At 37.6% G+C, this 24,375-nt stretch overlaps 1 protein-coding gene across 3 annotated transcripts in view; it reads right to left on the reverse strand.

The window, feature by feature from the left end:
* Nucleotides 1–24,375, reverse strand: part of LOC150088195 (ankyrin repeat domain-containing protein 17-like) — a 1,023,061-nt gene that overhangs the window by 890,810 nt on the left and 107,876 nt on the right. For all 3 annotated transcript variants that reach the window (XM_090369376.1, XM_090369375.1, XM_090369377.1), the window contains exon 4: nt 8,580–8,730. In XM_090369376.1, the coding sequence (XP_090225502.1) occupies nt 8,580–8,730 (151 nt within the window). The remainder of the gene's footprint in view (nt 1–8,579; nt 8,731–24,375) is intronic.

The following is a 24,375-nucleotide window of genomic DNA, read 5'->3' on the forward strand; positions in this document are numbered from 1 at the left end:
ACACCACTGACATACTGTAAGCTGAATCAGCTTATATAGAAGAAAGGAAAATAGATGGAGGCACAGGCGCTGCTAAATTAGCATTTTAACCCATACTACCATTGAATTATATTAAATATTGACAAAAATTAAATTATAATAAATTAAATAAATAAATAATTGAGTATTCATTAGAGGCAGCAACATGCAATTCCTCCATATGAAGCCGAAATATATACTATCATTAAATATTGACAAAAGTTAAAATTATAATAAAATAAATAAATAATTGAGCATCTATTTTTTCGCCTTAACAAAGTTTAGCTGCCTTCTACTGCTACTTTGTCAGCTATTATATTTCTTAGCTATCCTGGGTGTTTGAGCATCATGTACTTAATCTTAGCCTAGCGCAGCTCCACCGCCTACGTAAATTCATTACATAATATACAGACACCAAAATTCGTCTAACGCTAGGCGCCGCTAGCGTATCTACGCATATATACACGGGTTAGCCTCCGGCACAGTCTTTTCTGTCAACACCACCAGTAGCGGTAAGTCCTTGTCATTCGGTTACTACTTTCCTTTGTCTTCGCCTATTTCACTTTCATAGCGGTCTACTTACTTCTGTAAGGTCATCCATGTTCTGTATGTAATACTTTAGTAACACATAATAGTTTTGCATAACTTGACTTTAATTATTTATTCAAAATTTGTATTCAAAATTCCTTTTAGATTTTACCACGTGGTTTCTTACACGTGCTCTTTGACATACAGAACATGTCAGAAACAGAAGTAAGAGTATTGCTGTTCTTTTTCATAATTTTGGTTGATGACCTCTGAAGAAGACACAAAAATTATGAAAGATACTGCAATGCTATTTCTGCCTTGGTCGTTTTTTCAAAATTTGCATTTTGGTTCTTTTCTTTTCATTTTATTTCGTTACACTTATTTTCTTTTCCTTTCTTCCACCCTTTGTTCAACACGTATCGCTCCCAGGGTACACCGTATTTTCATTAGTAGCATTAGTTAAATTCGATACTTATATGTATACTTACTATATTCTACACATAAAAATAATTTTATATATATATATAAACATATATATATAAACTTAACTTTTTTATACATTTTTGTTTTTAAATTGTTGTACTACTTGGGAGCATCGGGTTTGTAGTGACCCCAACCAACTTACTAGTTATATTTAAACCTAGCCCCTGTATGGATAGCCTTACATACAAAATATAAGATACATATAAAAACAACAAAATTAACGAAATTTTAAAGAAACTTTTAAAGAAAAATTTTAAAGGTCACAAGAGAAATTGGCAAGAGTTAGTGAAAATTAACATTCTTCCTCATAGCCAAAACTCTGCTATTCCTCAGGGGCTTTGAGCAGACATATAGCCATACCAGAGGAATGTATTATACATACCCGTTTCTTAATCTCTATACCAGTTTTGCTGGGTTAATTACTTGGTGGATAATTTGGAATTATAAGAGTAATCTTATTGAATAAATGTACTTATTTTTTATATAAGTACTTCATTTTAAATAAACAGGGTGGTTTACGTATATTACAGCAAAGTTGATAGGAGATTCAAAGCCCTACGAGTATGTAACAGATTGAAATATCATAGTATATCACCTCGGTGTCCTGTGGTGGTCAATCTGAAAATATTCAATTTCCCACCAAAGTTTAGATTTTATGTGTGTGTGTGTGTGGTACAGTTTATTGCGCAGTCATATCAGGTTTTGACCATGGCGTGATAGTTAACCTTGCCATAGGCAACGCCACATTTTTTGCATTCCTGAGACTTTGCCTACGGCAAGGTTAACTATCACGCCATGGTCAAAACCTGATACGACTGCGCAATAAACTGTGCCACACACACATAAAATCTAAACTTTGGAAGGAAATTGAATATTTTCAGACTGACCACCACAGGACACGGAAGTGATAAACTATGATATTTCAATCTGTTACGTACTCATAGGGCTTTGAATCCCCTATCAAGTTTGCTGTAATATACGTAAACCACCCTGTTTATTTAAAATTAAGTACTTATATAAAAATAAGTACATTTATTCAATAAATTAATCCCAATAAGATTACTCTTATTGGAATTCCAATAAGAGTAATCTTACAATAAGATTACTCTTATAATTCCAAATTATCCACCAAGTAATTAACCCAGCAAAACTGGTACAGAGATTACAGAAACGGGTATGTATAATACATTCCTCTAGTATGGCTATATGTCTGCTCAAAGCCCCTGAGGAGTAGCAGAGATATGGCTATGAGGAAGAATGTTAATTTTCATTAATTTTCACTAACTTTTGCCAATTTCTCCAGCTTTCTTTAAAATTTCATTAATTTTGTCGTTTTTATATGTATCTTATATTTTATATGTAAGGCTATCCATACCAGGGCTAGGTTTAAATATAACTAGTGGGTTGGTTGGGATCACTACAAACCTGATGCTCCCAAGTAGTACAATTTAAAAACAAAAATGTATAAATAAATTAAGTACATATACAACCCATGCACGTGTAATGTCTAATTGCCCACAGACAATAGCATTAACGCTGGAGCCAATATTTACAATATTTACGCCATTTAATATTTAAACCTAAATGTCTTTTGGCACAGTTCCAATATATATACAGGGTGTCTCGAAAATATTGGTACAAACATTTAGGGGAGGTAGGTAACATCTAAAGGAATGTGAATCTCAGAGGAACCCATAACCGGAAACATCACGGGAAAGTAGTAGCAGAGGCACAAGAAGCAGAAATGACACAAGACAGTAATTAGTGGCAAACATTTATTTGACATAATATTAACAATGGAGTACGAGATGGATGCATTTCATGATGCTACAACAGATGCTTGAAGGTTCCACCATGAGACACGATGCATGTGTGACACCAATGCAGCATGGATTGGCAGACATGGTCAAACATGCCTGGAGTTTCTTTGACAGTAGCAGCAGCGCAGACGAGTCTCGCCACGAGATCCATTTCCGTCTCTACAGGCGATTCATACACGATAGATTTGAGGGCCCCCCCCACAGAAAGAAATCAAGACTCGATAAATCAGGTGAGCGTGGGGGCCAGGCAACGGGTCCACCACGGCCAATCCATCAAAGCCCAAAACACCTGTTCAAATGGTCACGAACACATCTTCCATAATGAGCAGGCGTCCCATCATGTTGAAACCAAATGTTGTGTTTCACATTTGCTGGAACATGTCAAGTAACCCTGGTAGAACTTGTTCAAGAAAGATCCAATATTTAGCAGTGTTCATATGGGATGGTAACAGGTATGGGACGACTAAGCAGTCACCGACCATACCTGCTCACACATTTATTGCGAAGCGATGTTGTGCCGCATGGGGGTGCACACCATGTGGGCCCTCTGCTAATCCATACACTAGGCATGTCTGCCAGCTCACAGTTCGTATATCGATGCATGCTTTTCGTGCGGCGACTACTGCTTGAATGAGTAAACCACAAATTTTCCCTCTCCCGAACTGATGAACAGCGCCGTGTACCGACTTACGGTGACGTTTCCGGTTATGGGTTCCTATGCGATTCACATTCCTTTAGATGTTGCCTACCTCCCCTGAATGTTTGTACCAATATTTTTAGACACCCTGTATATATATATATTTTAGTAATATACAACTGTTAAGAAGCAAAATAACCAGAAAAAGGAAAATAACAAGAGTTATAGTATGTCTAATGCTCCAAAATGCGCAGTGCATCAAAAGAATATAAATAATGTGTAGTTTGTTGTTGTTATTTGGTTTTTAGGAGCATTAGCAACTAAGGCCATATTGCTCCAGGGGTTATTCCCTGACCTTTCCGCATCCTCCGTATTTGGTGGTCATGGGTTTGAACCCCAGTCTAATCAAGAAGCGTGTGCTATGCACTGCTGCTCCTGCCCACCTGACTACAGAGGCGCCGTGTGGTTTGTAAAATAGGTAAATAGTCTGGGAAAATGGAAATGAAAAGTACACAAGGTGCCTAAACTAAGAGAAGTTTAAGGGATAGCCGAAAATGGAAGTGAAGTAGTGGTTAAACAGGTGAAATAATTTGAAAAACCTAGTACAAAAATGAACTGGGACTGAGGAAGCAAAAAAATAATAATAATAAATAAAATTAATAAATAAATAAATAAATAACACTATATTCAGATATGGGAGGGCAATTTTAGCAAGAGGTTGAATCAGGGGATGGCAAATATGCAAAATCTGAATATAGTATATGAAAAAATGATACATAATCAGGAAATTCACAGGGGACTTCTCATGACCATGTACCAGGCACTGCATTTCTAAACTTGTCTATAGTATTAGAAAAAGGGGTGAGAAAATATGCAGCCCTACGCAGTGTAAAAATAAAGTTAATCACATAAATTAAAATAAATACAAATTTACAAAAGTGTAAAGTGAAATTTAACAAAAATGTGGTATGCGGAAGAGGTGAAAGGTTGCTAAGTTAATGTGGTAAGTTACCACGACCTGACAGATCCTACACAAATAGGGCTGACTAGAGCTGTTAAAAAGTTTTCCAAGCATGATCTTCCTATGTGTTACAGCACTGATCTAAAGGGACATAACTGTAATTTAAATGTTAAATTTTTCCATTAATCAAAGAAAGATATTGGGAACCGAGAGATTTAAACATACAAAGTGTGGCTATGAAATAACTTCACTGTTGCAATAAAATAAATATAATGAAATATTTAGTACCTCACAAGTTATCCCTCACAAAATAATTGCCCTGGACTTGCATCACACACACACTGTTCCATAAGTTTCTTCCAAACACAGGAACATATCTGGAAATCATCGTCTGTGAGCCCTTTTAACACTTCATCTTTTCTCTCTCTCTCTCTCTCTCTTTTTTTTTTTTTTTTTTTTTTTTGTCTTCAATGGACTGAAAATGGTTCCCTAAAGAACACTTTCAGTTTAGAAAAAAAGTATAATGGGTTAGGTTTGGAGAGTATGCTGCATATTCACACGCAGCAATTTGTTATTTGGCCAAAAACTGGCAACAAGAGAGCACACCGTGTACAGGAGCACTGTCTTGATACGAGCATCCAACAGTCCTTCCACAACTGTCTCTTCCTTCAAATATTTTCATGCAGCCTTGTTAGAACTTCAAATGTAATAGGTTTGATTCGAAGTCTGATTTCGTGAGATATATTCAGCCATAATAATTCCTTTAATGTACCAAAAAACAAAAAGCATTATTTTCATTTTAATTTTGACATGCATGCTTTTTTTTTTTTTTTTTTTTTTTTTATGGTTATGTATTCCACTGTCCTGACTGTCTTTTAGTTTCGGTGTCGTACAGGAACAGCCAACTTTAATTTCAAGTAATTACATACTTAAAAAGTCTGCATCTTCTTCATTTTTTTTTTTAAAAAAAAACACCTTCACAAATTGAGTCTTCTCATTAATTTATCTTCATTCAATTTTTGGCACCATCTTGTACCTAAATTTTAAGTTAAAATTTATCTAACTGTTCTTTGTCTGTATTGAGTTCTGATGCAACCATTCTAATGCTTAAATGACAATCACTTCTAATCAACGTCCTTACCTGGGCCACATTTCATCAGTTTTCAGAGATACCATACAGCCTGGTTGTTCGTAGTCTTCCAAATTCTCTCTTCCTTCTAAAACTCATTTTATGCCATTCAAACACACGAGCTCTTGACATAGCATCTTCCTCATAAACTTGGTAACAAGTCATAGCTTTCAATTTTCTTTTGTTTTGTTAAACATCTCAGGTTGATTCATTGTTTGATTCCTTTGTCTGTCATTTTTCCAGCAAACTGAAAAAACACAAAGTAACATAAACCTTTCTCACTGCAAAGTGAATGAGTGTGCTGGAACATGACTTGGCAGAAAACTAGGGAACGGTTCAGAGTCAACTACTATTCCTTTGTTTCACAGGTGGCACTTGGCATTTTGTTGCTGCTCGTTATTTAATAGCATGTCTAAAACTTTATACACTGAGTGGACAGAAATAATGGAATACCTACCAAGTAATAGGTAGACCTGACTTTCGCTTGGATAAGGGCAGTCCCATGGCAAAGCATCGAGTCCACTAGTTCACAAAAGCGTTCAACAGATATTTCCATCCATGATTTCTGAACTGCTGTCCATGGTTCCATCGCATTTCTGGGTGGATGATCCAAAGCTCGAACAGACCTTTCCACAGCATCCCAAAGATGCTCCAAAGGGTTCATGTGAATTAAAGGGGAGGCCATTCCATGGTGGTAAAATCTACAGCATGCTCTTCGAACCATGTTCTAGTCACCACAGCTCTGTGGGGAAGCACATTGTCCTGCTGGAAGAGTCCATTGCCCTGTGGGTGCACGATGACCATGAAGGGATGTAGATGGTCTGCAAGGATGGGCATGTAACCTGGACCATTCAGAGATACATCTAGACTTACCAGAGGTCCCAATCCACCTGCCTGAACAGTTCCTTGTTGAAATGACAGGTGCATAGCTTCATGCGGTTTCCGCCAGATACACACCCTCCCATCGGCTCAAAATAACTGGAAATGGGACTCATCAGACCAGGAGATCCATCTCCAATCACCCAAGATCCAGTACTGATGTTCTTTTGCCCAGCTGAGGCGCAGAGTCTTGTGATGTGGTGTTAGCAATGGGACTCTGGTGGGTGGGCAACTCCCATAACCTACTGCGGCTAATGATTGCCTGATGGTCTTGGTGAAGGTGCTTCTGGCACCTCCCTCGTTGAAGTTGGCAGTGATTTGTGCCACTGTCGCTCTCCAGTTGGCTGAAACAATGCAAGACAGGCACTGACGGCCACGTTCATCCATCACCTTTCTCTGCCCACAGCACTGTCGCAATGAGATGTTATTCCAGAAGGGACATATTCCCAATACACTCTTGATATTGACAAATACGGATAATGCAATTTCTGTACCACCTCTGCAATAGTGACCCATGCATCAGGCACCCACTATCATCCCTCTTTCAAAGTCAGTTAACTCATAACGTTTATCCATACTGATATCGAATTACCATCTTCTATGTGAATGCAGTATACCTATATACCTGCCAAGCAGTGGGTTCATTGACTAGCGAGAGGGATGACAGCATCGCATTGCCCAGGAACCAGGTATCCCTTGAATTCTGTCCTTTCGGTGTATGCTTACAAACTACTTGGTTCTAGTGCAGTGGTCACCTATATTTTATTTTGTGTTGTAAACTTGATTCAAAACACGATAGCAATTGTAAATAATAATATGCACATTATTATTCCATAAATAAAAATTTACTAATGCTTTTTTTTTTTTCATTTGAATGGTTTAATATCTGAATTTCTTTTAAGAAGTGAATTTTGTAAAATTTTGTCAACTGCGATAAATGACAATTTTAGCTACCTTTCACAATTCAAAAAGTCCTAGAAGGTCTCTTGTATAAAATTTTGAAAGGACTTCTTTTCATATCAAATGCACTGCATCTATAACCAGCTGAATGGCAAATATTTCAGTCCCCCCCTCTCCCCTACACCACCTCTCTAAGGGTGTTGTAAAAAAGATCTTCAGGGTACATTCTACAGCCAATAAAATTTTTCTTGTGATGAGATGATACCATGTTCTCTGTTCATAGATTATATGAACAGTGAACATGGTTAATATTTTCTATTCATAGATGCCCACAACAGTAAAACTACACTTCAAATAACAAATATTATCCAAGTATACAATATCATGTTTTGCATCCACTTCCTTTGTTAGTGCACCATGGAAGTATTACTTAGTAGTAATTTAAAGTTGGTTTACTAATACCTCTGGAAAATGATTACACCTAATGTGCAAATGTAATTTCTTCCAACAATCAGAAGAAATAACCATTTTCATGATAGCTGTCCAAGTTAGTGTGAGATAACCTTACACTAACTTATACCATTCTTTCTGAACAGTTTCTAATTTTCATTCAGTATAATAATGATATGGTCTTCCTATGGTCACTAGTGGAACTACTGACTTAATTTGCTTGCAAATTAAAGGAAGCAGATTAAGGAACACATACACAGGTGTAAGTCCCTTTTTTTTATAAATTGATGACTTAACCACTTTGATTCTAAACAGCACAAATAGTCACACACGTATTCCACATATACACACACACAGATAAACAAATATAATGACAGTAAATTTAAAGTAAAGTTCTTCACAAATATGCCAATTAATTATCACTGCAGCACAAAAAAGTTTGCACACCACTGGAGTATGACAATAACAAAAAGAAGAGGGAAAATACATAGAAGTATAGGGTAATAAACATGTATACAATTTTTTAAAAGGACAATGTGAATTTCAGGATTTCATGCAAGAAAGGTAGGAAAGAATGGTAATTCATGATCTGTTACTTCGTTTAAAGATATGTTAATGGCTTAAAATAACAATTGAGTAACTTTAATTTTATGGAGGCAAAATTATTCATTTATACTGGTAATAGAAAACGAACCTGAACTTTAAAAAGCTGTTTAAAATATTTAGAATTTCAAAACCTTAACAGAATCTAAACGCAAGCATGATTAAAGTTACCTGTGCTAGCTCATAGTAGCCTGATGAACATGCTAGAGATAATAGGCTCTCTCCATCTTCTGTAATTTCGTTGACATTGCGACCCTCATCTAGTAGCCTTCTCACTGCACTAACATCACCTTCAGTACATGCTTCTACTAAAGAGCGACCACTGTTAATATAATAAAGCAATCCATTCAGAATAATATATGCTGAAAATGTTAGATGAAATAATTTCATTTAAAAAAACAGCACATGGACATGAAAAGCTAATTAATTTCCCATGTCAAACTAATTAAAAATATATGTAATGGAAATGAGTTACAATAAAAGATAATAGAAATAATACTGAAATTTTCATTTCAAATTTCAAATCTTGCAACAAGCAGGAAATGTAGGCTAAAAATTTTAAAGATATACGTTAAACAATCTGTCATGCAAGTGTTCAAATGGTTACATTCTGCTTCTAAAATGGCTGAATATTTATAAATACTTATAAAATAACATTTTAAAAGATTAAGGATTTCTCCATACTTAAAAGTGTGAATAAACAAATAGGCTTCATCTGACAAAAGTACCTATTTGGTTCCAGGTGGTAAAAATACAAGGACTGACATTAAGTCTCAGAACTAAATCAAAACAAAGAAAACCAGATTTTGAAATGGATACTGCCAATACTGCTTAAATTTTTACCTTTACAACCTTTACTGCTTAAATTGTACTTTTTTAACTAAATACATATAATGACTTAGATTTTACAAACGTAATGTTATTAATTAATACACAACTTGATAGGAAATAAGGAAGTTATATAACAAAACTTTGATATAATACTCGATACCGAAAAAAAAAAGAAAAAAAAAACATATATATATATATGTGTTATAACTGCATTGCAATATAAGTTTAGGGTTATAATTCTGTATTGAAATTGAAATTTTATTTGAAATTGAATCGAAATCATGACTCAGACCAGAGCAGCAAAGATAAAAGACTTAAAGCTAATGGGAGTGCTGTGGCTCAGGGGAGAACGGAGGGGGGCAGTTTTCCTCCAAATCACAGCCTTTTAAAATTTACTGTTTGTTTGATGCTTGTGGAGCAATCAGGGATGGGACATGATATTGCCAACGGGAATGTCGCTGTGTGTGCACGATGTAAGGAGTGTGAGGAAATCAGGCGAGAGCTCAGCGTTGTTATGGGCCTATATGAGAGTTTGAAGGATGGGGTGGATGCCCTTGAAGGATCTAAATTGAGGAGGCCCATCAAGCTCTCAGCTGCCTACATCAAAACCAGAGCTTGAACTTGAACATCACATAACAAAGCGGCAACCCCGAAGGCAGAATGCACTCGTCCCACAGGAACTACTAGTTGTCGGTAGCTCTATTGTTAGAGAAACGGGGAACATATTGTGAAAAAGGATAGGTGGAACAGGACCAGGTTATGTCTTCCATGAGCAAAGGTTGATGTTGTAGAGCAGATATCATCTTTTAAGGACACAAAAAGGTGATATAGTTCTACACGTTGGCACTAATGATATTAAAAGTAGGAGACCGGCAGAATTACTTAACAAGTACAGGTCACTGTTGAAATAAAGCCGGGAATTAGGGTTGAATTTGAAAGTGTCTGCAATTCTGCCCAGTTACGATAGGAGGGACTATATGATGAGAGCCCTGTCGATCAATTCGGCCCTGAAAAGATTGTGCAAGGCTCAAGGGGTAGAATTTTTTTCAGCCTGGTCTGTACTTGTTAACAGGAGAGACTGCTTCTACAGGGATAGGATACACTTAAATAGAAAGGGTGCAAGAATGTTTGCTGATGCTATCGAGGCAGTGTTAGGTGGGTCGGAAAATTGCTAGATTGGGGGGGAGCTAATAGATTAACAGTAGCCACTGGCAAAGGTGAAAGTGATTCTTACACTGCTTCTATTGGAATGAGCAGCAGCAGCCTGAAAAATAAGATGCAGGATATTTCAGAGACTGCTGGGAATCATTGGGGTACAAGTAAACACATGGGTTGTGTTAGGGTAGCTAAGAATAGGAACACGCATGCGTACTTGCGTGTACACTAATGCTATGAGTTTGGTAAATAAATTTGATGAATTTGAGGTATTGCTCAAAGCATCAAAAGCTGATATTGTTGGGATATCAGAAACGTGGTGTCACACAGATATAAGGAATGCAGAACTGGAATTTGGGGAGTACAACGTCTACAGAAAGGATAGACAGGATAGGAAGGGAGGAGGGGTTATGCTATTAGTTAAGAAATACATATAATCCAAGGAAGCAAAGCCAGTCGACATAGCGGGAAATGCAGTGTCGAGTCAGTTTGGTGTGACATAAGCATTGGGAGATCAAAATTGAGAGTAGGAGTGTGCTATAGGCCTAATGACTCTGATGAGTATAATAAGAAACTGTAAAGGGAAATAGAGTGGGCCAGTAAATCAGAGAGTCTTATAATGGGGGATTTTAATTTCCCAGATATTGACTGGAACTTGGGGGCTGGTCACTCACACTAGCAAGGTTTTTGTGGATTTATTGAATGATTGTTTTCTACATCAGAATGTTCAGGAGGCAACTAGAGGGAGTAATACTCTTGATTTGATTATCAGTAGTGATTCTTCATGCATTAAGAATCTCAGATAAATAAACCACTAGGTGGCAGTGATCACAATGTGCTGAAGTGGGATTTACTCAAAGAGGTAACTACCATTAGGGGTAAAGGGAAGGGTTATTGCTAACGTAAAGGGCGACTACGATGGACTGAGGCAGTATTTAAATTCTATACAATGGGACCAACTGATGATGTTACCAACAGCAAATTCAAAATGGGAAGCATTCAAAGAACTTATCTTGGAAGCTACTAGGCTTTACATACCAACTAAGAAATATTGTTCAAGTTTTAGGCCTAAATGGATGTCAGATGAACTAATGAGACATATGGCAGAGAAGAAAAATGAATGAGATACATACAAATTAACACGTGACACAGAAGCCAATGATAGATACAAGTTGATCTGTAACCAAGTTACAAAGGAGGTTAGGCAGGCGAAGGCAGATTACGAGAAATCTTTGGCAAGAGATGCAAAGAAAAACAGCAAAGAGTTCTTTACTTATGTAAACTCTAGAAGGAAGGGGATGAATCAGATTGGTCCACTTGATATCGATGGGTCAACTGTTGATGATCCTGCTCAGATAGCTAAAAAACTAAATGAATATTTTGCATCGACACATGAGGAGTTATTCAGCGAGGGGAATGCCAGAGGTGTATTCAACTCTGGCAGTCAGCTAGAGAATCTTGTAATAACTGAGAGTAAAGTGGAGGAGAAAATGTTGAAGATAAACACAAGAAAGGCACCTGGGGTGGATGGGATCTATCCAGTAATATTAAAGGAAGCAGCAAAGGAAATAAGCAAACCCTTAACCATAATTATGAGATCTTCCTTTGACTCAGGGGAGGTACCCATGGACTGGAGATGTGCAAATGTGACTCCAATTCACAAAGGAGGATCAAAGGCTGACACAAGTAATTATAGACCCGTGAGTTTAACTTCTGTTCCCGGAAAATTAATGGATGCACTAGTTAAAGAAGCACTGCAGGATCATCTAGACAAGACTTCAGTTATAGCTCGGACACAGCATGGTTTTGTTAAGGGGAAGTCTTGGCTGACCAATTTGTTTGGATATTATGATGCAGTCACAAAAGAACTGGATGCAGGGAATAACTTTGATATTATATACTTGGATCTTAGAAAGGCTTTTGATACTGTTGCACATGGAAGACTGCTGCACAAATTGGAGCAGTGTGGCATTGGAGGCAAATTGCTGCTATGGATAAAGGGGTGGTTGAGGGGGAGAAGACAGAGTGGTAATCAATGGACACTGCTCATCGTGGACTAATGTTATTAGTGGAGTCCCTCGTGGGTTCAATATTGGGTCATTATTGTTTTCTGTATTTATAAATGATATTGATGATGGTATATCAAGCTTAATGTCCAAGTTTGCAGACGATATGAAGATTGGCAGGGTTGTCAAGGACAATACTGACACTATGCTGCTGCAACAGAATCTGAAAAGGTTGAGCAGATGGGCTGAGAAGTGGTAAATGAAGTTTAACATTGACAAATGTAAAGTACTACATATGAGAAACAGCAACCCCAGAGCAACGTATCAACTCTGTGGTACTACACTGGCAGTGGTAGAGAATAAAAGAGACGTGGGAGTGGTTGTGCAGGCAGATATGAAGTTGTCTGAGAAGTGCAGCCAGGCTGCGAGAGTAGCTCATGGTGTATTGTCGATGATATATAGGAATTTTTCTAGCAGGGATAAGGAGGTGATTATTCCCTTGTATAAGGCATGGGTCAGGCCACACCTAGAGTACTGTATACAGGTCTGGAGGCCTCATTTCAAGAAGGATGTAGAGTGTGGAACGAGTACAGAGAAGGGCAACAAGGTTAGTGAACGGAACGAAGGGTTGCTCTTATGAAGAAAGGCTTAAGTTTTGCAAATTACAGTGTCTGGAGACTAGGCACCAGCGAGGTGATCTGATAGAGGTGTATAAAGCCTTGAATGGTTTGAGCATGCTCAATGCTGATGGGATTCTTCCTCCTGCTCAGAATAATCACATGAGAGGGCATAAATTCAAATTGAAGAAAGACAGATGTAAGATAGACGTGCAGAAATTTGCCTTTAGCCAGCGGGTGGTTGGTCAGTGGAACAGACTTCCATCCCTTGTTGTGGAAGTTGATAGCCTAAATAAGTTTCAGGCTCAGCTGGACAGGTATTTCGAACGAACAGAGGGGTGAAGTGGAAATGGTTATTTTTTATTTTTTTTATTTTATTTTATTTATTTTTTTGGCTGATGCTGCATAAGCTTGCTTTCTTGCATCAAATGCCTCTACTAATGCTAATGCTAAAATGCTAATTCTCAGGATTTGAAATTGGTTGGAAAATTTTTTTTTGGAAATTATTGTATTTATTTATTTTGTTTTTAATTGAAATTTTACTGCAAAATTAAACCTATTGCAAAAGGAATCAGGTCAAAATTTTGTTTAGTTATTCAAGTTCAAAGAGCATCAAAATCAAAAGAAGTGCATCCAGTTGATACAGATGAACAGTACACAGTTGAGTCAGTTTGGTGTGACATAAGCACTGCGAAAACAAAAATAAGAGTAGGAGTGTGTTATACGCTTAATGACTCGAATGAGTACAATGAAAAATTGTACAGAGAAACAGAGTGGTCTAGTAAATCAGAATGTCTTATAATGGGGGATTTTAACTTCAAAGATATTGACTGGAACTTGGGGGTTGGTCACTCACAGACAAGTAAGACTTTTGTGGATTTATTGGATGAATGTTTTCTGCAGCAGCATGTTCGAGAGGCAACCAGAGAGGGTAATACTCTTGATCTGGTTATCAGCAGTGATCATTCGTGTATTAAGAATTTGCAGATAAAGGAACCACAAGGTGGCAGTGATCACAGAGTACTGATGTGGGATTTACTTAAAGATATAATTACCATCAGGGGTAAAGGAAAGGGTTTTTGCTTCCTAAAGGTGAGTACAGTGGTCTCAGACAGTTTTTAAATTCTGTACAGTGGGATCAACTGACGATGTTACCAACAGTAAATTCTAAGTGGGAAGCATTCAAGGAATTAATCATGGATGCTACTAAAAGTTTCATACCTATTAAGAAATATTGTTCAAGGTTTAGGCCTAAATGGATTCATATGAACTAATGAGACTCGTGACAGAGAAGAAAAATGCAAGGGATGCATATAAATTATCAAGCAGATATAAGCTAGTCTGTAATCAGGTCACAAAGGAGGTTAGGCAGGCGAAGGCAGATTACGAGAAATCATGCTAAGAAAAACAGCAAGGATTTCTTTACTTATATAAACTCTAAAAGGAAGGGGATAAATCTGATTGGTCCACTTTATATCGATGGTTCAACTATTGATGATCTCCTGCTCACATAGCAAACAAACTGAATGACTATTTTGCATCTACATTCACACGAGGAGTTAAGGTTTGAAAATGGCAGAAGGTTATCAAATTGTAGCAGGGTGCTTAATGATTTTGTTTATAACTGAGAGCAAAGTGGAGGAGAAATTGTTGAAGTTAAACATAAGAAAGGCACCTGGGTAGATGGGATCTATCCAGTTATATTAAAGGAGGCGGCAAAGCAACTAAGCAAACCCTTAGCCATAATTATGAGAGCATCCTTGGACTCAGGGGAGGTCCCCCACGGACTGGAGATGTGCAAATGTATCCCCAATTCACAAAGGGAGATCAAAGGGTGACACAAGTAATTACAGACCAGTTAGTTTAACTTCTGTTCTGGGTAAAATAATGGAGTCACTGGTTAAAGATGTTTTGCAGGATCATCTAGACAAGACAGCAGCAATAATTGAGACACTGCATGGGTTTAAGGGAAAGTCTTGTCTGACAAATTTGATAGGATATTATGATGTGGTTACAAAGGAACTGGAGGCAAAAAATAATTTTGATATCATATATTTGGATTTTAGGAAAGCTTTTGACACATGGAAGACTATTATACAAATTGGAGCAGAATGGTATCAAGAGTAAGTTGCTACAATGGATAAAAGGATGGTTGAGTGGGAGACAACAGAGGGTGGTGATTAATGGGTGCTGCTCTTCATGGACTAATGTTATTAGTGGAGTCCTACAGGTTTCAGTGTTGGGTCCTCTATTGTTTTGTATGTTTATCAATGATATTGATGAAGGTATATCAGGCTTAGTGTCGAAGTCTGCAGATGATACAAAGTTGGCAGGGGTGTTAACAACAGTAATGGTAGTGTGCTACTGCAACAGGATCTAGATAATTTGGGCAGATGGGCTAAGAAGTGGCAACTGTAGTTTAACCTTGACAAATGCAAAGTACTGCATATAGGTAGAAGTAACCCCAAAGAAACATACCAACTGTGTGGTACTACACTTAAGGTGGTAATAAATGAAAAAGACCTGGGAGTAATTGTGCAGTCAGATATGAAGTTTTCTGAGCAATGCAGACAGGCTGCCAGGGCAGGTCATGGGGTTTTGTCAATGATATATAGGAATTTTGCTAGCAGGGAAAAGGAGGTGATTGTCCTTCTGTATAAGGCAATGGTCAGGCCACACCTTGAGTACTGGGTAAAGGTCTGGAGGCCTCATTTTAGGAAGGATGTAGATTTGCTTGAGTGTGTACAGAGAAGGGCAACAAGATTGGTGAGGGAAATGAAGGGATCCTCTTACCAAGAGAGGCTTAAGTTCTGCAAATTGCAGTGGCTGGAGACTAGGCACCTGCACGGTGATCTGATTGAGGTGTATAAGGCCTTGAATGGGTTGAGCACACTGAATTCTGATGGGATCCTTCCACTTGTTCAGATTACGAACCTAAAGAGGCATAAATTCAAATTAAGAAAAGACAGATGTAGAATACATGTGTGGAAATTTGCCTTTAGCCAGCGGGTGGTTAAATGCTGGAACAAACTTCCATCTGTCGTGGAAGTTGATAGGTTAAATAAATTTAAGGAAGAACTAGACAGGCACTTGAATGGGGTGTGTTTTTTTTTTTTTTTTTGGCTGATTCTGCATAAGCTCATACACTTGCTTTCTTGCATCACATGCCACTACTACTACTACTACAACAGACAGAGGGACAAGCAAATTATATATGTATATATAATTTAAAAATCAGAAACTTGATTTCGGATCCAAAAAAAAAAAATTCAACTCCAATAGGAAATGGATGTGATGTTGAGCCTACAAGGATGTCAACAAATTGCTTTTAAAATGATTTACAGAAAACAGCTGCTGCTACTGTCACGGACTCTAATTAGAGAAAGAGCACTGCAATATGGAAAACAATTAAATCAATCAGAATTACAATTAGTGGTTGGATGCGATGCACAGATTTAAAAGTAGACACGATTATACTGAAGTAAATTTTTGATGAAGAAGAATTACTGACAAGAAGAATGCAAAATTTTGGAAAGAAAACGTTTTGAACAACTAATTGGAAGAATACAGTCCAAAAGACAATGAAAATAAGCTCTCATTTTATTTTCTTATTTATTTTAATAAGTACCCACTCAACAAAACATTCAACTTTTAAATATGATAAATGTTTTAGTATTAGTAGTAACAAATAATGCAAGCAAACAAATAACACATCATCACTGACCCCCCAAAAAAAAACCTCACTGTCCATTTCTCCCCTAATAAAGTCTTCCTTTTTAAATTTATTCAACCTACCCACCCCACTTCGAACTGATGATAGTTTCTGTTGTTGTTGTTGTTGTTATTTGGTTTTTAGGAGCATTAGCAACTAAGGCCATATTGCTCCGGGATATGCGGTGGTCATTCCCTGAATGACCTTTCCGCATCCTCCGTATTTGGTGGTGACGGGCTCGAACCCCGGTCTAATCAAGAAGCGTGTGCTACGCACTGCTGCTCCTTCCCACCTGGCTACGGAGGCGCCTGATAGTTTCTTCCAACAATTAATTACTCTCTGGCTGAAAGCAAATTTTCACACATCTATACTTCAGCGAACCTTTTTTTCAATTTAAGCTTACATCCTCTTATGAGTGTTGTTCAAGAAAGAGAAAGGCTGCCATTGGATTGAGCATCCAGTTTCTCAATCCATTTCTGTGTCCTTGACTAATCTCACTGCTCTGCTATGCACTGCACCATTCCAACAGATCCAAATCCCTCTAACATGAGACTGCCAAATCTGTATGCACTACTACAGATGTGGCTAGAGGCGGACCGGGTCAAAACGTTTTACTGGGGAAAACAAACAGAATGTATCGGAGGTCAGAATGTAATATTGATAATCACACCAGCCTCCGGCCCACCACGGTTTCCCCGGTAAGTCTTATGGCCAGTCCGCCTCTAGATGTGGCCTAACCATTGCCTTAAGATGAGATAATCACCTCCCTATCCTGGCAAAATTGATGTATATCACTGACAAAACCCTATGAGCAGTCCTAGAAATCCCTTTGCACTGCACAGAGAACTTCATGTCAGACTGTACAATTATGAGGGGGGGTATCAAAAATTTCGTACCCTGACCTAGATAAAACATCACTAGGAAGATGCCATTTTTAATATAAGTTTTCTACATATTTAATAACTAATGTGTGAAATTTCATTCCAGTAGGTGATCATACACCAGAGGTGCAGCCCAGATTCTGAGGAAGGATGCTATGGATGACAAAGTGGAGTATCAAACAGTGATCAAGTTCCTGCATTTGCATGGCAAGAAATCACAGGAAATTGACAAAGAAATGAAAGTATGGGCAGAATTATCCATCCTATGACACTGTAAAAAAAAAAAAAATAGCCCATGTGTACCCTGTACGCACAAAAGATATTTTATGTGAAAACATCTGAAACCGTTGCCAACACACTTGATTTTTTTTTTCTCTCAAACCACCCCTCAAAGTACACACTCAAGGTGAGCGGGTCCTCTAGGCACCTCAGATCACAACTTGGTGATGGTCTCTTCTCCAATGCAGCAATTGTCTCGTGGCCATTCCCAATGTCGTGTTGTTTGGCATTACAACAATGCAAAATAGGATGACCTCCGAGATTTTTTTTCTTGGTCAGATTACTGTTTCAAATCTACTGAAGTCAATGTTTGCATACTCCACCTTAAAATCTCATCCATTATTCAAATCTTGGTTTTTCAATAAATGTGCTAAGGCAGTTCAAGATAAGAATGTTACATATCACAATTGGCTTGTATCCTGATTTCAAGGTTCATTTTCAGCCTACACCAAAGCTCATAACAAGTGAGCTTGGTGTAGGCAGAAAATGAACTAAAGCAGTCATTAATTAGTCCAAACTAGATCTTGAACAGCCTAAGAGTTGCAAACTTGCTTCTTGTCAAAATGGTAATCAGGCATTCTGGTCTCTTGCCAAAGCTATTGGCCGCAACTTTTGCCCATCTCTGTTCCCACCACTTTCAAAAGCATATAGTTTTATTGCCACTTCAGCCAAAAGTAAAGCTGATCTGCTAACATCCTATCTTTCTTCTAACTCATGCACTGTTGATGACCTTTGTAAATCACCTCCTACCATTCTCAGTACACTCCATCTTCCGTCAAAAGGATGCCAGAAGAATTTTGACGAATCTTGATGCTAAGAAGCTCCAGCTCCTGATGCTATTTCTTCACTTCTTCTGAAAACCTGCACACACTCCTGTTCTCTGTCACCTTTTTTTTTTTTTTTTTTCACTTTCTTATTCCACAGGTGTTTTCCCTTCTGCTCAGAAATCTGCTGGTATTAAGCAAGGTCTTAAAAAGGGTGACAAATCCCTACCATTCAATTACCATTCCATTGAACTTACTTCTACTGTTTCTAAAATAATGGAGAAATCAATTAACCACCAACTCAAACTATGTAGTAACCCTCATTCTAATGATCGCCAGTATGCATTCCTCAGTATCGATCCACTGGTGATATATTTGGCTTATGTTACCCGTAAAGGGACAAATTCAATGGAGAACTTTGGTGAAGTTCAAGCAGTTACTCTTGACGTTTCAAAGGCTTTTGATCGTGTTTGGCATAAAGGTCTTTTAAATAAGCTTCCATCTTATGGTTTGTCAACTGCTTTTTGTAATTAGGTATCCAGTGTTTTCACTCTGACTACTCACTGTGGGTGATGGTAGATGGCCTTTGTCTTCTGACTTCCACGAATGCAGGTGTTCATCAAGGTTCAGTTCTTTATCCCACTCTTTTCCTCATCTATATTAATGACCTTCTCCCAAGGGCTAAAAATTGTACTCATAGTTTTGCTGATGATAGCACAGTGCATTCCACCTTCCAGTTTGAGAAACTTTGCCCTGCTCAAACTATCACGTTTTAAAATGCTGATTTCTAAAAAAATCTCCAATGGGGCAGAGATAATTTTGTTGAATTCAATTCTTCTAAAACTTCATCTTATCTCGCAAAAAGAATTCTTCTGCTCCTATGCTTATCTTCAATGACACCCAGATTTTTAGACAAGATCGCTTATCTCTATTAGGCATTACCCTCATCTCTAATCTCTTCTTGGCATAAGCACATCGCAAATGCTGCTACCTCTGCATCAAAAAAACTGGGTTTTCTCTTTCATGCTTGGCATTACTTTTCTTCCAAACAGCTATTCACTCTGTACAAATCACAAACCCACCTTACCATGAAATGTTGTTCCCACATCTGGGGCAGTGCCCCTGAAACCTCTCTCAGGATTCTAAACTCCATTCAAAAGAATGGCAGTTAGGTTAATTAATGATCCATCTCAACAGTCTCTCCACTCTGTCTCAAACTGTTTCTGCTCCATGCCTCTTCTATAGATACTTCCATGGGCACTGTTATTCTGAATTGGCTTCTATAATATAAGGACATCATAATCCCATTATATAAGGCTACTGTTAGACCACACTTGGAACTGTGTTCAAGTATGGAGACCACACCTGAAGAAAGACATTGTTCTTCTTGAAAGGGTCCAAAAACGGGTAACTAGCCTGGTGAGATCAGCAAAAAAAAAAAAAAAAAAAAAAGACTTCAAATATGTGGATTGCAGAGCTTGGAAACTAGGCGCCTTAGAGGACACTTGATTGAGGTGTTTAAGACTCTGAGAGCCATAAGCAAAATGAATAAGGACGAAAGTTTCAGGGTTATAAATGATTCTAGAATTAGGGGCCGTAATTTCAAGGACAGGGGGAGTTGTTTAGACTGGATTGCAGGAAGTTTTATTTTAGCCAGTGAGTTATAAATTACTGGAATAAGTTACCTGCATGGTAACTTATTCCAGTGGAGGCTGACAGCCTCTACCACCCTGGGGAAATTCAAAAGTCAGTTGAATAATTACCTAAGGGTGGAGAGAAATGCGTAGGTTGTCCATTTCCTTTTCCCTTATTAATTTTTATTATTATTTTTTTTATTTTCTTATTATTATTTTTTTAAATTTTCTTATTATTATTTTATGTATTTTTTGTTATTTTATTATTATTTAATTTATTTTTTTATTTTTATTTTTTTCTTTGGCTGGTGCAGCATAAGCCATGGGCACCATGTGGCCATTACTAACACTAATACAATAATTCCCACTGTTGCTTCCAAACCAGTCCGAACACATACCACTACTAATCAGCATCCTTTTATTCTCCAACTTCAAACTCACAGAACCAATTTTTCTTCTTCATTGTTTATTTTCAACTTCCATTTTCTGAAACAACATCCTCTCATATGTATTTCCTGAAAATTTAAATTCACAGAAATTCAAGTCTAATGTCAACAAGTACCTTCTTTCCTCTTCTCAACCTTCAACCCATGCACAGTACTAAGTAGCATAGGTTCTAACCACCTTTAGAACCTATACTACTACTATATAGGTTTGTGTTGGTATTTTTGTAAAAAAAAAAAATAATAAAAAATAATTCCATAAAAAAATCAATAAAAGAAAAACACTACAAAACAAATTGCATCTGTACTAATGATTTCTTAATAGAACGGTGTCATTATAATACTAGAGTGGAGGGTGTGAAATTATAGGAGTACACATTTGAATTCTATAATTCTATTTATATTTTAGACCGTCATATAGGGTCAGCGCTTTTGAGAATTTGAGTATTTTACAAGACCCATTTTTTCTGGGTCTTTTTCTTGAAGAATGAGTTCATGATGAACAAATTTTGTTCTTCTGAAAATTCAGTTAGTAGCTTGCCTTCATCATGCTCCATTTTGAATGCTGCCAATTCTTTCATAGAAATCTACCATTACAATTTTATAGTGGTAGTCATTGTGCTTGTAAAATTAGCTGCTTGTAGGAGCATAAGCTTGAATAATCTGATGAGAATAGTGACTATTTAGCTTAATAGCACAGCAAACAATCCTTTTGGTAGTATTTTCTACTTTTATGGTTGAATCTGTTAGTCCTTACTCAATTCCACCACACCATTCATTAATTGTTCCATCATAGTACAGCCAGTGTCCATCATCTTCACCTTTTCAAATTTCACATAAACAGATGGCCCAGTTGTTTATCAGCTCTTGTAATAGTTCTTCTAGGCATGAGTCTATACTCATAGATTGAATGTTAAGCGTTCTGATTTCTAAAGTCGAAAGGGAGCCTGATTGAGCCCAGTGATTCTTAGCACCCCTGCCATTTAGCTGGCCTTTCTTCTGCTGCTGCTGCTGCTGTAGGTAGTAGGTCGCAGGCCTCTGTGGAATGAGGGCCATTCATTTTGTTGTAAACTCATGTTGAGGGAATGGAATATGCATGCTGGTCTGGTGTGGGTTGCCAGATTTTGGATTGATTTAGTCTTGATGTCTTAGATTTGATCTGTCCATTATGACCCTACTAAGAGTTTTTGCTCCCAATAGCATCGTTCTCAGTTTCACTAACACACACGAACACTCCCACTGCAATAAGGCATCAATCCATGGGAATGATTACAGTAAGTAAGTGTTGTAATTTTGATAAACACATAGACACATACCCATTGGTGAGTAGGAATTATCTTGCTACATCTCAATCTTTTCTTTTTTGTTTGTTTGTTTTTAACTACTGCCTTAATGGTGAATCCCACTAAACTTAACATTTATAACAGATTAATTTGGCACCCTTCTAAATAATTTTGTAACATCCAGTTTTAATGGGCAAATTTTCACCAATATTCACTTAATCTCTTCTATATATATAGTACAGTCCTTTATTCAGCAATGTTCTGTAAAAAGCAACAATATATGCTTAAGCACTACGACATGATTGTGGCCTAACTAGCATTACCATTACTATTAGTAGATGCACATGATGCAAGAAAGCAAGCTTATATAGCATTGGCCAAAAAAAAAAAAAAAAAAAAACCTTCCCATTTCACCCATCTATTCAATCCAAATGTTTGTTCCAACTACCAACCACCCAATGGCTAAAGACAAATTTCTGCACATCTATTCTACAATACTCTTTCTTCGATTTGAATTTATGTCTCCTCAGGAGAGTAATCTGAGCAAGAGGAAGAATCCATTCAGCACTGAGCTTGCTCAAACCAATCAAGGCCTTATACACCCCAATTAGATCACCACGAAGGTGCCTAGTCTCCAGGTGCTGCAATTTACAGAACTTAAGCTTTTCTTGGTAACAGCAACCCTTTCTTCCACTCAATCTTGTTGCCCTTCTCTGTACTTGTTCCAGCAACTCTATATCCTTCCTAAAATAAGGCCTCTAGACTTGTATGCAGTACTTAAGGTGTGGCCTGACCACTGCCTTATACAAGAGGACAATCACCTCCTTATCCCTGCTAGCAAAATTCCTGTATATCATTGACAGGACACCATGAACTACTCTTGCAGCCAGTCTACACAGCTCAGAGAACTTCATATCTGACTGCACAATTATCACCAGGTCATTTTCATTCTCCACTACCCTGAGTGTAGTACCACCCCCAGTTGATACGTTAATCTGGGGTTACTGCTACCCATATGCAGTATTTTACATTTCTCAATGTTAAACTTCAGTTGCCATTAACAACCCTATCAATCTTTGTATCATCTGCAAACTTGGACATTAAGCCTGATATACCTTCATCAATATCATTGATAAATACAGAAAACAACAATGCGTCCAACACCAAACCCTGGGGGACTCCACTAATAACATTAGTCCACGAAAAGCAGTATCCATTGATTACCATTCTCTCTCTTCTCCCACTCAACCATCCTTTTATCCATTATATCAACTTGCCCTTAATGCTATACTTCTCCCATTTGTACGGTAGTCCTCCATGAGCAACAGTATCAAAAGCTTTCCTAAAATGCAAGGATAAGATATTAAAAATATTTTTTTCAATCCAGTTCCTTTGTGACCACATCATATTATCCAATCAAATTTGTCAGACAAGACTTCCCCTTAACAAGCCCATGCTGTGTCTGAACTATTACTGCAGTCTTGTCTAGATTTTACTGCATTGCTTCCTTAACCAGTAATTCCATTATTTTCCATGGAACAGAAGTTACACTAACAGGTCTGTAATTACTCATGTCATCCTTTGATTCCCTTTGTGAATTAAGGACACATTTGCACATCTCCAGTCCATGGGGACCTTCCCAGGGTCCAAGGAAGCTTACATAATTATGGCTAAAAGTTTGCTTACTTCCACTGCTGCTTCCGTTAATAAAAATGGATAGATGCCATCCACCCTACGTGTCTTTCTTATGTTCAATTTCAACAATTTCTCCTCCACTTTAGTCACAGTTGCTACAAAATAATTTAGCTCCCTGCCATAGTTTATATGCTTTTGGCAACCACTTCTCTATAGACTTCTTCATGTGTGAATGTAGATGCAAATTAGTCATTCAGTTTGCCAGCTACCTCAGCAGGCTCCATCAACAATCGAACCTCAATGTCAAGTGGACCAGTCTGATTAATCCCCTTCCTTCTAGAGTTTACATAAGTAAAAAAGTCTTTACTGTTTTACTTTGCATCTTTTGCCAAAGATTTCTCTTAATCTGCCTTTCCCTTCCTAACATCCTTCGTGACTTGATTACAGATTATCTCATATCTACCATAGGCATCTGTGTCTCCTGATAATTTATATGCATTTTTATTCTCTGCCACAAGTCTCATTAGGTCATGTGACATCCATTTAGGCCTAAACCTTGAACAGTACTTCTTAGTTGGTATGAAAAGTCTAGAAGCATCCAAGGTTAATTCCTTGAATGCTTTCCATTTAGAATTTGCTGTTGGTAACATCATCAGTTGGACCCACTGTATAGAATTTAAAAAATCTCCGAGACCACTGTAGTCACCTTTATGGAAGCAAAAACCCT

Source organism: Mastigoproctus giganteus, chromosome 3 (genome assembly GCF_048544385.1).
Source record: "Mastigoproctus giganteus isolate SK-2022 chromosome 3, ASM4854438v1, whole genome shotgun sequence".
Taxonomy (NCBI): domain Eukaryota; kingdom Metazoa; phylum Arthropoda; class Arachnida; order Uropygi; family Thelyphonidae; genus Mastigoproctus; species Mastigoproctus giganteus.